This window comes from Nothobranchius furzeri, chromosome 19 (assembly GCF_043380555.1).
Source record: "Nothobranchius furzeri strain GRZ-AD chromosome 19, NfurGRZ-RIMD1, whole genome shotgun sequence".
NCBI classification, from domain to species: Eukaryota; Metazoa; Chordata; class Actinopteri; order Cyprinodontiformes; family Nothobranchiidae; genus Nothobranchius; species Nothobranchius furzeri.
In genome coordinates, this window is record NC_091759.1 from 2,753,555 (window position 1) to 2,768,087 (window position 14,533).

The following is a 14,533-nucleotide window of genomic DNA, read 5'->3' on the forward strand; positions in this document are numbered from 1 at the left end:
ATTTCCAGACACAATTTGGTGAAATGAGGTTCCACTATGAGCTTAAATTACAGTCATCTCTCCTCATTAAAATAATGCAGCTGAGGTTAGGTTTGGGGCACCTGGATTGGATGGTTACTGATCACTAGCTTCTCAACGTTTTCTCAGCACGTCCGACTAGGAAGGGACCTTGTGGTAGACCCATAATCTGATCTTGGATAAGCCATTGAAACAGAATAGATGGATGGATCATATTGTACTTATGTGTTTTAAATGGACTGAATGTTAAGTGGTCGCATTTGAACAGGAATCGCAGTGGTTTGATTTGTATGGTGTCTACTTTTGTTGCCTACAATATGCCAACTGTTGCTTTCTATGCAAATAGACCCAAATCAAATGAAAATGAAAGCAAGGTTTTTCAAATGGGTCCAAATGAAATGAATCAAATCAAGGCCAACTTAGTTCACGTTAACATCTTTTAGGCATCATGAGTTAACCAGTTGTCAATATTAGGTCTTCACTTCATTTATAGAGAACCTTCTAAATCACCAGATGCCCAAGATGCTGTACACAACAATAAACAATAAAACAGGACATACAAATAACACCACTCTAAAAACAGGATCAAATTTAAAACCTTCAGTTTGATGGACTAACAAAGGTCAGAACAATGGTGCCAGACCTTTATATACATTCCAGAATGCCATATTGAGCAGGTGAGTTTCCACACGCGATTTAAAAATCAACAATTAGGAGACTGGTGTACTGCCAAAGGCAGTGCATTTCGGTCTTAGACAAAGTTATTTTAATGTATGACTAAAGCCATTGCTTTTAATTCATTATATTAAAATATGTTAAACATTTAAAGGCAACTTTTCTTTTTTGTTTTGATTTTAAACTCATGTTTAGCCCAGCAATCTAGACCACCCGTAGTACTATAATTTCACTTAGCAGGTCAATTTAGCTATGCTCCATTGTAGCTTCAGTAGGTATACTATTGGCCTGATCAGTTTAGTGCCTTGCCAATCACAGTGGTCTACGTTTGTTGGGTGGGCCAAAGGCTATAGCTGCAACAAACATTACAAAGATGGCACCCGCTTCAAAATGGCTTGAACGGCTTTGGCATCAACTTTGGACCATTTAGACTTGAGATGTTCCTTGAGACATGAACAGATAGAGGTACTTAAGTCATTTATTTAAATACAGTGTTTTTGCTTGTACGTCTCAGACAGTGTACAGCGGACTGCCCTGTTGACTGACATCTGTAGCAATGAATACGTCACATTGTTGCACTGATTGGTCCTAGTGCGGCCCAATTTTGTGAGGAGATCGTTTGAATGACAACCATAGATTCCACCCCACGACTGGGTGGTTTTAATGGTTCGTGGCCACCATATGTGTACATATGTAGGATAGCTTGTCAGGCTAATAAAAGTTGGCTATTTGACCAAATGTCCAATTTTTAACCCTTAAAAAGTGCCAAGTCTCTTAACAAATGAATTAAACACTACAGTACCAGTCTATGGTTTTGGATACAACAAATGACCCGAAACAATTACCAAAAATGTTTGGCTAAATGCTGGATTCAGTAAACTTTCTCTCAGATGTAATAAACAAAATTAAAATTTAAAATTGGTTTGCTCATCAGCTCTCATCTCATCCCAAAGCCAGTGGAGCTATCCTGGGTTGAACTCTCATCTCTGTGGGGCTCTGGTACAGACCTGCCAGGTAGAAACCATGAATCATTTCTTCCAAAACTATTACCCTTCCTCACCCCCACATGCCCCCTGGGAAATTGCTGTAAATAACAACGTATTCATAGTCAAGTCGTCTGGAATGTATTCTCACCATGCTTGTTATATAAGCAGCAGCTGGGAGCCTTTCAGTCTGAAAAGGCGTAATCATGCCTCCAGCCAGCCAACGGAGAACCATATAACTTAGTGTTTGTTTACATGATGAAAGGTACTGAGGAATCCTGTCCTTGGAGACAAACCAGCTTAATAAGTGTTGAGAAATGCATATACATAGAGTTCAGCGGGGAGAGAATGTGCTGGTGTAAAGCATATTAGGAAACAATGACAGCGTCTGTTTGCATCTAGTTTTATCCATCAGTTCACCCCCTGAAGCCTTACATCATCTGAAATAACACCGAACACAAGTTCTTGATGTTCGATTACAAGAACAGAACCGAGTGCTGGGCCGAGGTTATACTCCAGAGCCCTTTCTTCAGATATTGATATATTCACTTTTCAGGCACCAACCTTTCCTCTGGATGTTCATCCATGCCCCCATTATCCCTATGACTGAGCGCAAAAGCTTTAGCAAAGTGTGCCTGCAGGATGTAAAGGCATGAGTTGCTTTCCACTCTGGTGAGTCTACATATTTTAGACAACTCTCCTTTCATCTGCGGCTACTATCTATCAGTGCTTCTGATAAGGGCAGACGTTGAAAGCCTGGATATTCAACAGAAGTTAAAACGCTCACCGGAGCAAAAGGGCATGGGGGCGCTCCACATCCCATTGAGCTGACACGTCCGGGACGATTCTCCTTTCAGTTGTCTCCCGCCCAGACAGGAATATCGAACAGTTGAACCAAATGTAAACTTATCTCCGCTCAGCACACCATTGGGGGGAGAGCCAGGGTGGCCGCAATCTATGACTACAGTGAGATTTGAGAGAGATACAGCAATGAATGCAGAGAAGGGATTGAACAATGCTAAAAAACTAAAGGCAAATGTTCGGATAAAGGTTACAATTACAACAATGTTACATACCTATGCACTCAGGAAGGGGTTTGTCCCACTGTCCCGTCGGTTGGCAGGTGAGTACAGGTGATCCAAACAGGTAATACCCAGGGTTACAGTCGTAGAACACCACCGTGCCAAACGTGAAGTTTCCATGCTCTATTTTGCTTTGCCGAATGGAGTTGGCAGGGATACCAGGATCGGAGCAATTGACCACTATACACACAGAGATATACAAAGACACACACACAGACAAATGGAAAAGACACACAATAAGAGTACATGTGTTATTTGGCACCAACTAGAGAGGGTTGTTTCTCTTCCCCCTCTTCCCCCTTTTTTCTAGTGTTTTCAACTTGGAATGCATTTCTGGGCAATAATAGAGGGAACAATAAAACGGATTTGGTGGAAAGGATTGGGATGAACAGAGGTGGTGTTTAAAAGGGTAAGTGTGATGATGTAGTTAAGCAAATCACTTTGTATTGAATCCAGGACCCCAGCACTGTTATGCACTGTTATCATTCAATTCAATTCAATTCAATTAAAAATACTTTGTTAATCCCAGTGGGAAATTGATTGCTGTAGTAGCTCAGAATAATAATAATAATCAAGTCGTCAAAGAGTTGTTGTATATTACAATGGCTGTTGGCAGGAAGGATCTCCAATAGCGGTCAGTGTTGCAGCAAACCTGAAGAAGCCTCTGACGGAAGTAGGGATGCACCGATGGATCGGCATTTGATCGTAATCGGCCGATAGCGCCCCTATCGGTTTTGATCGGAATTTTCAAAATAGATCAAAGCAAACCGATCAGGTAGGGTTGTCACGGTAACCAGTGTAGCGCTAAACCCCGGTAAAAATAAAAAGTTGACAATAATAACCGTCTTGTTTTTTAAAAAACTATATTATCTTGGTGGGTTTACCGTGGCTGCGGTGTAGGCGCGGTGACCCTTACCAGCTACCGTATCATCTGCAGAAGTTGCCGGCGGCACATACACGCTTTGTTTACAACAAAACTTTCTTGAAGCTAAAGCTGAAATAATGGTCAAATGAGGAGACGGCAGCGCTCAGGAGGACATTTATTATCCCTCAAAGAAGACAAAGTCGGAAGTACGGGCATATTTTAGATATTTGAAGAATGCCGAGGGAGTTTATAGAAGACGGACGGACGGCTATCCTGTTTGCAGTGCGAGCAGAAAAAGTGTCTGTGAAAGGCAGCAGCGCTTCAAATCTCATGACACATCTGCGTGACCATCACCCACAACTCTACAGTCAACGCAAGGCAAGTTAACGTTAGCGTTTTAGCTAAAATGCATGATCCGAGGATTTGGGTTGAGGGAGAATGCAACGAGTCGCTATATAAAGCAGCCGCAGCGCCGCTACCTGCATATAAACCGTGTCGCGGACACCCCCATGTTGAAATGACGCTATGCATTACGGGGCTCCCAGGGGCAGATAAGAGTTGGTCTCTCTCCGGGAATAATTATGAATTTAACAATGATTACTGCCTGATGACATTTTCCCACATCTGCAAAGCTCACTGGAAGAACACAAACCGAGGACAATATTTTCCTGATATAGGGTTTATTACTCAAGTAAGGGTAAAAAAGTATCTGATTAGAAGGCTACTTGAGTACTGAGTATCATCTGATCTAATATTTTTAAATGATGACATCAAACAGACATAAAATACGAAGTTATGGGCAAATATTGGTATTTTAAAGACTAAAGGGGAAAAATGTAAACAAATAAACAACATAATTACAAAATAACACATTTTAGGCAAAATTTAGACACAAACTGAGGACAATATTTCCTGACATACAGGGTTTATTTAATTGTGTGAAAATGTAGCACGTTTAAAAAAAATACCGCGATAATACCGAAAACCGTGGTAATTTTGGTCACAATAACCGAGAGGTTAAATTTTCACACCGTGACAACCCTAATACAGACCATTTTAGATTAGGTTACATTTCCTTTATTCCCAGATTATGTAGTTTGTAGCACTCATTATAATGTTGTAGAAAATTTCTGGCCAATCCACGTGATCGGTATCGGTGATCAGCATTCTTTGATATCGGTATCGGTGATCGGCAGCAAAAAACCTGATCGGTGCATCCCTAGACGGAAGACACTCTTCCGTTGTCGGACAGTCTTGTGAAGAGACTGCTCAGGGTTGTCCATAATTTTCTTAATTCTCTGGAGAATCCTTCTTTGCATTATTTCCTCCAGTGTTTCCACAGTCGTCCCCAGAACAGAACCAGCCTTTTTTTATTAGGTTGTTGAGCCTTTTCAGGTCCCTGCTTCTGATGCTACTACCCCAACAGTATATGGCTGAAGAGATTACACTCTCAACAACAGACTTGTAGAAGATCTACAGCATCTTGCTACAGACATTGAAGGACCTAAGTGTCCTCAAGAAGTGCAGTCTGCTGTGTCCCTTCTTGTAAACGGCTTTGCTGTTCTTTCTCCAGTCCAGTCTGTTGTCCAGGTGAACTCCAAGGTATTTGTATTCCTCAACCACCTCCACTTCTTCTCCCATGATGGAAACAGTGTTTGACTCCACCCTGTTTCTTCTGAAGTCTAAAATCACCTCCTTTGTTTTGTTCACGTTCAAGGTCAGATGATTGTTTCTACACCATGCCACAAAGCGCTCCACCAGCTCTCTGTACTCAGCTTCCTGTCCATCTCTGACACACCCGACAACTGCAGAGTCATCTGAGTATTTCTGTAGATGGCAGGTCTCTGATTTGTACTGGAAGTATGAGGTGTACAGGGTGAAAAGGAATGGTGAGAGTACAGTCCCCTGTGGTGCTCCAATGTTACTGATCACCTGGTTTGATGTGCAGTTCTTCAGCCTCACAAACTGTGGTCTGTTTGTCAGGTAGTCTTTAATCCAGGCGATAGTTGAGGCCCCCACCTGTGTCTTCTGGAGTTTCTGGCAAAGTACATTAGGGTTGTCACGGTAACCGGTATAGCGGTAAACCCCGGTAAAAAAGTTGACAATAAAAATAACCGTCCAGTTTTTAAAAAACTATATTATTTCGGTGGGTTTACCGTGGCCGCGGTTTCGGCGCGATGACCCTTACCAGCCACCGTCGCTTCAGCTGAAGTTCCCGCGGCGCGCACACGCACTTTTTAATTTGCAACGGCACCAAAACTTTGAATCTGAAATAATGGCCGAAGGAGGAGACGGCAGCGCCCAGGACATCCATCAGCCCTCAAAGAAGACTAAATCGGAAGTATGGGCATATTTTGGATTTCTGAAAAACGCTGAGGGACAGTTAATAGAAGACTGCTATCCCGTTTGCAGAACATGCAGGAAACAAGTGTCTGCAAAAGGCAGCAACACTTCGAATCTAATGGCACATCTGCGTGACCATCATCCGCGTCTCTACAGCCAGTGCAAGGTAAGTTAACATTAGCATTTTAGCTTAAATGCATGACGTGAGGACTTCTGGTTGAGGGAGAATGCAACGAGTCACTATATACTGCAGCCGCAGCGTCCTCTGCCAGCATTTAAACCGTGTCACGGACACCCTGTTGCTGGATGAAGCATCTTATTTGTTGATGATGAAGAGAAATATACAATTAGTTCCTTGTCATTGATTTGTTTACTTATTCAATGCCATTTATACTTGAACATTTGGATTTGATTACATAGTGTAGTAGTTATTTTAGTAATTTGTTTAAAGTGGCTATTTGTTTTAAATACATATTTTTTAAGGTTGACTTGTACAGTGCTCAAGTCAAGTGTGGACTGGAGTTTTAGATTTTCATTTTGATAATGAAGAAAACAAGTATATGAGAAAACAAGTGGTGTTTCTTTGATTTGTTTACATATTGTTTATGTTTTGAATGTTTGGATTTGTATCATTTAAACCTGCACTGACTACTGTAACATGTTCCAGAAAAATAAGCTATTTGTTCCTTTACTAGTGAAAAGTTGCACTTTTGCTAAGGCTTTGTGTTATTTTAGGTTTAATAAACACTGTTAAACCTTTTCAAAACTATTTCAGTTTGTGTAGAACAGGACTATCAATGCTTTCTGAACATATGCAACACCGTTTAAAAAATACCGCGATAATACCGAAAACCGTGATAATTTTGGTCACAATAACCGTGAGGTTAAATTTTCATACCGTGACAACCCTAAAGTACATCAGGCTGGATTGTGTTAAATGCACTGGAGAAATCAAAGAACATGACCCTCACAGTGGTGCCTGCTTTGTCCAGATGACAGTGAGTTGGTTGAAGCAGCTGGATGATGGCATCTTCAACTCCAACTCCATGGCGATAAGCAAACTGCAGCGAGTCCTGATGTGTCCTAGTTTGCTTATTTAGGTGGACCAACAGGAGTCTCTCCAGGACCTTCATGATGTGGGATGTCAGGTCAACTGGTCTGTAGTCGTCATTGACTGATGGGCGAGTTTTCTTTGGAACTGGAACAAGGCAGGATGTCTTCCACCGGACTGGAACCTTCTCCTGGGCCAGACTGAGGTTGAAGAGGTGCTGCAGAATCCCACAGAGCTGCTCTGCACAGGCCTTCAGTACTCTGGGGCTGACACCATCTGGACCTGCAGCCTTGTTCCTGTTCAGTCTCTCCAGCTGCCTCTTCACCTGACTTCTAGAGACAGATAGGTGGGAGGGGGAGGTAACTGGGGCAGCAGCATCTCCTGACTTGGTTGAAGACAGATTTATAGAACCAGAAGAGTCCATGACTGTGTTAGCGGACAAAAGAGCTGGTGTGTGACAGGAAAATGTTGGATCAGAGGAGGATGGGATGTCTGATTGGCTGGGGACAGGCATGGAGGATGCTGGGTTTGTTCCTGAACTTAACCTATTGAAGAACTTGTTCAGTTCATTGGCTGTGTCCAGGCTGCCATCTGTGCAATCCTTCCTCTGCTTGAAGCATGTGATCTTCATCCCTGACCAGACATCTCTGATATTGTTGTTGAGAAAAATAGGCCACTTGGACACAAGCTGGGGACTGATCACCCCCAGCTGGGTCACCCGGGTGATGGTGTATGTAGATTAAAGATCCGAAACACCCTAGGACCCCGGGTTCTTCACTGATGATGTGTCCAAGTCTGGAAGGTGTATTCAAATTCATTTTAAATTCTCCCTGGCAATAGGGGCAGTATATACCTAAAACACTGCAAGCTAGTGGTATATTTGTGTTCGAGTAAGACTTTACCAATGCATGGCCATCAGTGTTGGGAGTAATGCGGTACAAAAGTAATTAATTACTGTAATGCAGTGCTTTTTGTTGTAATGTGGTAATGTAAGGCATTACAGGGAAAGAAAATGGTAATATTTACTCGGTACAATTGTGAGTAACGCGGTAATTACAATGAATTTTTAAACCCAGAATCAAACTGCGTTTCTTAAAAATTCAAATTGTGGGAAACTCGAAAAAAGATCCAGTATCTGCATATATTACGTCATTTATGGACTCAGCTCTGCGGGCAGAGAGGACGTAGCGGTACCGGCTCAACTACTCCAGCTGCATCCTGCGCGCGGCCGCTGTAACATTCACAAAATCGCTCGATTCGCTCCACTAAAACAAAATAATTCACCTGCGATCGTTCATATCAGCGCATGTTCTCTGGTATTCTGTACTTTTCTGACGTGCTTTGCCTCAGCTGAGTTAATCTGGGCTCCGGTGATTTCAACTCATTACTGCTGGAGCGCCGCACATGTGAAGATCCCTTTGGCTGATTAGTTAGAAAGTAGGAAGTCTAGGAAACAGTTTTTCTGGAAGACGGAGAGAACATACAGCAGGACGGTTAGAGAGAGAAAGGGCAGGAAATTACTCAAATAAAACCAAGAAAACAAAACAAAGTGCTTGAAAAGAAAAAATGTAGGTAGATTTATCCCCAATACTCATTTTTACCAGTGAAAAGCAATAATATATAAACATTTAATATTTATACATGTGATAGAATCAGATCACCCCAGAAGTCAGTCCCACATCCAGGGCCGTATCAAGGCATTTGGGGACCAAGGCAAATATAGGCTTGGAGCCCCCACCACCTCACTCCCTGCTCAGTTAATCTAAGATGGCAGCGTGCTGAGAGTACAGATTGTTGTTGCATTTATTACATAAACAATCCTTCTAAAGAACTGTTTTTAACAGCAACCCTAGCTCAGACACCACATCACCTTCCACCGGATGTGTCATGAGTTCACCAGGCATCCGATTACCAAACTCATACTGGAGTTGTTTTGTTCAAAGTAACTTAAAGTAATGCAAAAGTAGTGTAATGCCTTACATTTTAAAATCAGTAATATTGTAATGTAATGAATTACTTTAAAATGAGGGTAACAAGTAATAAATATTGCATTACAGTTTTGAAGTAACTTGCCCAACACTGATGGCCATTGGGGTAAAAAAAATCCCTGGGGGCGCCATTTTTGAACAGAGTACTTCGTCAGATCGTTTAACCTCCAGCTTTGCCAAGCACAGGCTCACACAGAAGGAAACATTGTATCTAATATGGTAAAAACTACAAATTATTTCACGTTTCAAGTTCACTAAGGGAGCTGCTTCAATACAATAAAAACACTTATTAATGGGAAGTAAATATTGCAAAGAAAGATGAAGGGAAAAAGGTTTGTTCTAACAGGAAATGGGAGGAAGGTAAATAAAGATGGATGGGAGGGTTGCATGAAAAATTGGGGATAAATAAAGTTAGGGGTCAAGACACTTAACTTTTCTCCCCACCTTTACACGTTGGGGGCGGGTGGCTCCACTGGCGGTTGGCCTGGCACTGAGCACGAGCGGGCCCCTCCATTTCATAACCACGGTTGCAAACAAAGCTGACCACGTCGTTGAGGTTGAAGCCGTTCCCCACTGTACGTCCATAAATGGGACTTCCTGGATGTCCACAACTGATCGCTAAAGGAAAAAAAATGGTGAATAAAAGAGTGGATAAACAAATAATATAACAACAATGGATGGAAAATGTTTTCTGTCTTACATTTACCAGGAGTCATCTTTTAGCTTAATATATAGAAACCTTAAAAAGTAAACTGTATAATGTTAAATGTGACTGAATATTAATCGATCCCTTGCAATTAAATAGAAAATCATCAATATTTAAAGAACAATCACATCTATGAGGTAAAACACTGGATGTATATGTGCAAAGTGTTTATGTGCCCCACACACACACACACACACACACACACACACACACACACACACACACACACACACACACACACACAGGTACAGAATGAAGAAAATTAAGTGATATATCGCCAGGAATTGTTCAAAGATTTTAGTTTTAGCAGACACGAGGAAAAATAAGGACTTTTCTTAAAGAAAGATTAAATCTTTTTCACATTCATTTTCTACTAAGCAGAAAGAAGAAGAAGAAAACATCATTTCTATAGCGCCTCTCAAGATAAAAATCACGAGGCGCTTCACAGAAACAAAAAATGTAAAAATATAAAAAAGAATTTAGAAAATGATTAAAAATATATTTAAAATGAGCAAAAAATAGACCATTGTGATTAAAAAATGTTAAGAAAGAGAGAGAGTGAATAGGAAAGAGGGAAACCAGTGGATCCTGAGGAAGGTGGAATAGGTGGGGAGAGCAGAATAAAGAGAGAGTGGTGAAGAAGGTCATACAAAAGCCAGCTTGAACAAGTGAGTCTTCAGCTGCTTTTTAAAGGAGACCACTGAGTCCACTGATCTCAGGCTCAGGGGGAGAGGTCCAGAGTCTGGGGGCCACAGCAGCAAATGATCTGTCACCTTTGGTCTTTAGCCTGGTGCTGCACAACCAGTAGGCTTTGATCACTGGACCTCAGGGACCTGCTGGGGGTGTAGGGACAAAGAAGATCACCAATGTAAGATGGTGCTTGTCCATGTAAGGCCCTATAGACCAGAACCAGGATCTTGAAATGAACCCTGAAGTTGACTGGCAGCCAATGAAGCTGGAGGAGAAGCGGGGTGACGTGGGTGTGTTTGGAGGAGTTGAACAGAAGCCGAGCACAGGCATTCTGGACCGCCTGTAGATGGTTCAGGGAGGTTCTGCTCAGACACGTGAAGAGTTGCAGAAGTCTAAGTGTGAGAAGATGAAGGTGTGGAGAACAGTCTCAAGTTCAGAGTGGAACAGAATGGGACTCAGCTTTGCAATGTTCCTGAGATGGAAGAAGGAAGAGCGAACAAGAGAACTGACATGAGAATCCAGGGTGAGAGCTGGTCATGCCAAGATTCCTGACAGAAGGTTTGGTGTGAGAAGCAAGCTGACCAAGAGACTCTCTGACTTTGGGAACCAGCTTGTCTGGGGTACAGATGAGGATCTCAGTCTTATCTTCATTCAGCTGTAGAAAGCTCCCAGCCATCCAGGTTTTAATAGAGTCTAAGCAGGTGTGTAACAGCTGCAGCTTAGACATCTCATGGGGCTTAAAGGAGATGTACAGTTGGATGTCATCTGCATAAAGATGGTAGGAGATTCCTTTGAAGGAGCTCAGGATGTGCTGAAGAGGAAGCAGATAGAGGAGGAAGAGCAGAGGTCCCAGCACAGAACCTTGTGGGACACCATGGGTAAGGGAGGTGGTGGAGGACCTAAACTTGGAGACGGCCACAGAAAAGGAGCGCTCAGAGAGATAAGAGGAGAACCACTCCAGAGCAGTTCCTGATAGGTCTACCCAGTATCTCAGCTTCTCCAGTAGCAGGTGATGGTCAACAGTGCCAAAGGCTGCAGTCAGGTCCAGCAGGACCAGAACAGAACAGTCCCCTGCATCACTGTGAGTCAGAAGGTCATTAGAGACCCTAAGAAGAGCTGTTTCACTAGAATGAACTCTATGAAAACCTGACTGGAAGCTATCATAGATGTTATGTTCATCAAGAGCAGCTGTGAGTTGTTTAGCCACAACCTTTTCCAAGATCTTGGAGATGAACGGAAGTTTAGAGATGGGTCTGAAGCTGCTATGGAGAGCGGGGTCAAGACTCTGTTTTTTAAGAAGCGGGTGGATTACAGCATTCTTAAAGTATGTAGGCCAGAAACCAGAGAAGCATTAATAATGGAGAGCACGCTGGGACCGATGGACTGGAAAGCTTTTTTAAACAAAGATGAGGGTAAGATGTCGAGGGGGCATGCAGAGGTCTTTATAGAGTTAACTAGTTTGGTTAACTCAGGCAAAGAAACAGGAGCAAAGCTATCTAGGATGATGGGCCTGGTTGGAGTCGGAAGAGGCAGCGATAAGGTTGAAGGACAACCTAAGCCAAGCACAGGCGCCATCTCGTTACCGACCGGAAGCTAAAGACAGGTATATCAAGTAAAGAAGATATTTGCAGAGATTTATATTAATTGTACATGTTGTTTCTCCCTTTGAAAATATAAAAAGTGAGCCCCATTTTATTGAGAACTCAAACCTAGTTAGATTGCATGAAAGTTGAATCAGATACAAAACTCCTTCTAGTCTAGTGGATGGCTGCAGTATTTGCTTTCATCATATTTTATTTCCTTCCTCTTGCAAAGATTCCTGATGATTGCATTACTCATCCACACCTTCATTCAGTAATTATGAATAATGTAATCTTTATTTACATCTTAAAGGTCATGTTTACTCATAATTTAATATATTTGCAGTGGTCTCTAGTAGAAATAATGGCTTGTAAGATGTTCTCTGGGAAAAAAAGCTCCGGTGCACTTGTTTGAGGATGTAGAATTCAGCTAGAGGAGAAAGCAGCTTCAGACAGCAGGATCTGGAGACCTGCTTCCTGATATTTGGATATCTTGCCTCTGATTGGTCAACAGCAATGTGACTCTATTACTGATTGAATATCCTGCACACTGTTGATGTTTCATCTCCACAAATAACACAAGCCTGAAGGAGTTCTGCTGTGTGGTTAAGTTGCTAGTGCTAACAGTTTGCATCTACTAGCTGAAACATTCTCTGCGATTTCCGAGATGCTAATCCAACAACAGCCTTCCCCGTTGTGAGTCAAGATGGGTGAGTCCATGAACGTTAAGTGACCGTGTGATGTAGATCTGTCGGGATTTTCTGGACCAAGTGTTTTTGCATCTGTTTTCTATCAGAAGCTAATGCAGGAAATAGGGGTAGAAGACTCACATTTAGCCTTCATGTTAAACTCAGAGGGACTGATCATTTAAAAAAAAAAAGGTTTCTCAATGAACCTGCTCTTTAATGTGAGGATCAAGCTCACGCCACTAGAAGTAGATCCAATCCAATTCAACAAAAACAGATCACATGCACTCATGTCTACGAATCAAATTTAAAAAATAACGTCTCATAGATAATTTTAAGGTAGAAGCAAAGATTGAAGCTTCTGAAGAAAACTCCAAACAAAGTCGTCAGAGCCAAGAACAGAACTAGAGACCTCACTGATAAAGTTTAAATACGTCGCTTAAATTCAACCAATTTAAATTAAATATCTAATGTGTTTACTATGATTATAATTACTGAAATGACTGATATTCTAAATGCAACACCGTTTTCTGATAAACAAACAAATTCTGGTCAAATACAGCACATTTCCTCCAGTTATTCATACATATTCATGAGACTGACAGATGATTCAGAGGACAGAGCTGCAATACCAATTTACCGTCACCCTTCTGGAAAAAGTCGGCCTCGCCATATTTAGCATTAGCACTTAGTGCCCTCTGTTCCTTATTGGAATCATAATTATTCATCTTGTTAACTTAATTCGCAGGAACTTTAAAGTGTCTGTCTGGGTGATGTTTGTGCAAATAGGCCTCCAACAGCTACTGCCAGACCCCCCTTCTCTCATCGTCTGCTCAAACTGTTCAGCTTGATATTTATCAGGGAGGAGACAGGAGGAGGAGAATCTAAAAAAAGCAGAAAGAGAATCACAGGGTGGTAAACCACTGAAGAGAAGGGAAAGAGAAAGTGGGCGCAAGATGGGAAAATAAAAAGAAGAGGGGATAGCAAAAGGTGAGACGAGCAACGAAGACGAGAGGATAAGAGCAGCAAGGAAAGTTGATCTCCGAGGATCAGAGGTTTGTTTATATGCAGACGATACACAGTTGTCTGACTCTGCCAGCACAGCCTGTGGCTACAGACACACATACATTCATTTCATAGTCTCATCATCATTCTGTGTTTGTGTCTGAAAACAAGAGCTTCTCATCTCCATAATTACAGTATAATTTGGCTGTAAAATGATTTCCCTCAATAACTCCTGCATCAATAACCTCGATAAAAACAGCACAGCCCAGAAACACTCCCCGATGCACCGATTTATTCACGCTCGCCATCCTGACCACGGAGGCAGAGACCCGTGGCCTCCAAAATGCACAGGCGCTCTCACAAAAGCAGGCTATTAGGCCCTTACGCCGAGCAGTTCACTTTTGTTTTCAGGTCCGATTGAGAAATCAAAAGAGCTCCCATCTACTTTATTGTAGCCTTTATGACGCCGTCCCTGTCTTCCCAACACCATCCTAATTCAGTCAACAGTTGGGCTGTCACTTTAGGGAAGAGAGGCCAGTAATTGGCCTCATCACCACCTCGACTGTGCCCTGCGTGCGAATAAAAAACATTCATGACACACAGCAGCTGACCAATTTTTGTGAATTTCCACAGTAGCCTGGACATGTCAGAGCCTTCTGCTGTGTCCTCAAGCTCCGATAATGATCTCACCCTGGCCAGTGGTATGACAGATTTGCCCCTTTGGCCCTTTGAGGCTGCTGGTGTGAATGTGCAGATCCTTAGCAGCACTAGCTTTACGTTCAAGGAAGAGGAGGGGGATTAAAGACATCCTATATTCACTCTGAAATATGCATCCCATATCAATGACCAGACAAGATGAAG

At 42.2% G+C, this 14,533-nt stretch overlaps 1 protein-coding gene across 12 annotated transcripts in view; it reads right to left on the minus strand.

The window, feature by feature from the left end:
- LOC107372769 (CUB and sushi domain-containing protein 3) overlaps positions 1 to 14,533 on the minus strand; it is a 630,513-nt gene that overhangs the window by 28,423 nt on the left and 587,557 nt on the right. For 8 of the 12 annotated variants that reach the window (XM_070547446.1, XM_070547444.1, XM_070547445.1 and 5 more), the window contains 3 exons: positions 9,438 to 9,623; positions 2,753 to 2,938; positions 2,464 to 2,637 (listed from right to left, as the gene is read on the minus strand). In XM_070547446.1, the coding sequence (XP_070403547.1) occupies positions 2,464 to 2,637; positions 2,753 to 2,938; positions 9,438 to 9,623 (546 nt within the window). The remainder of the gene's footprint in view (positions 1 to 2,463; positions 2,638 to 2,752; positions 2,939 to 9,437; positions 9,624 to 14,533) is intronic. The other 4 variants (XM_070547452.1, XM_070547443.1, XM_070547441.1 and 1 more) reach the window with 2 other exon arrangements.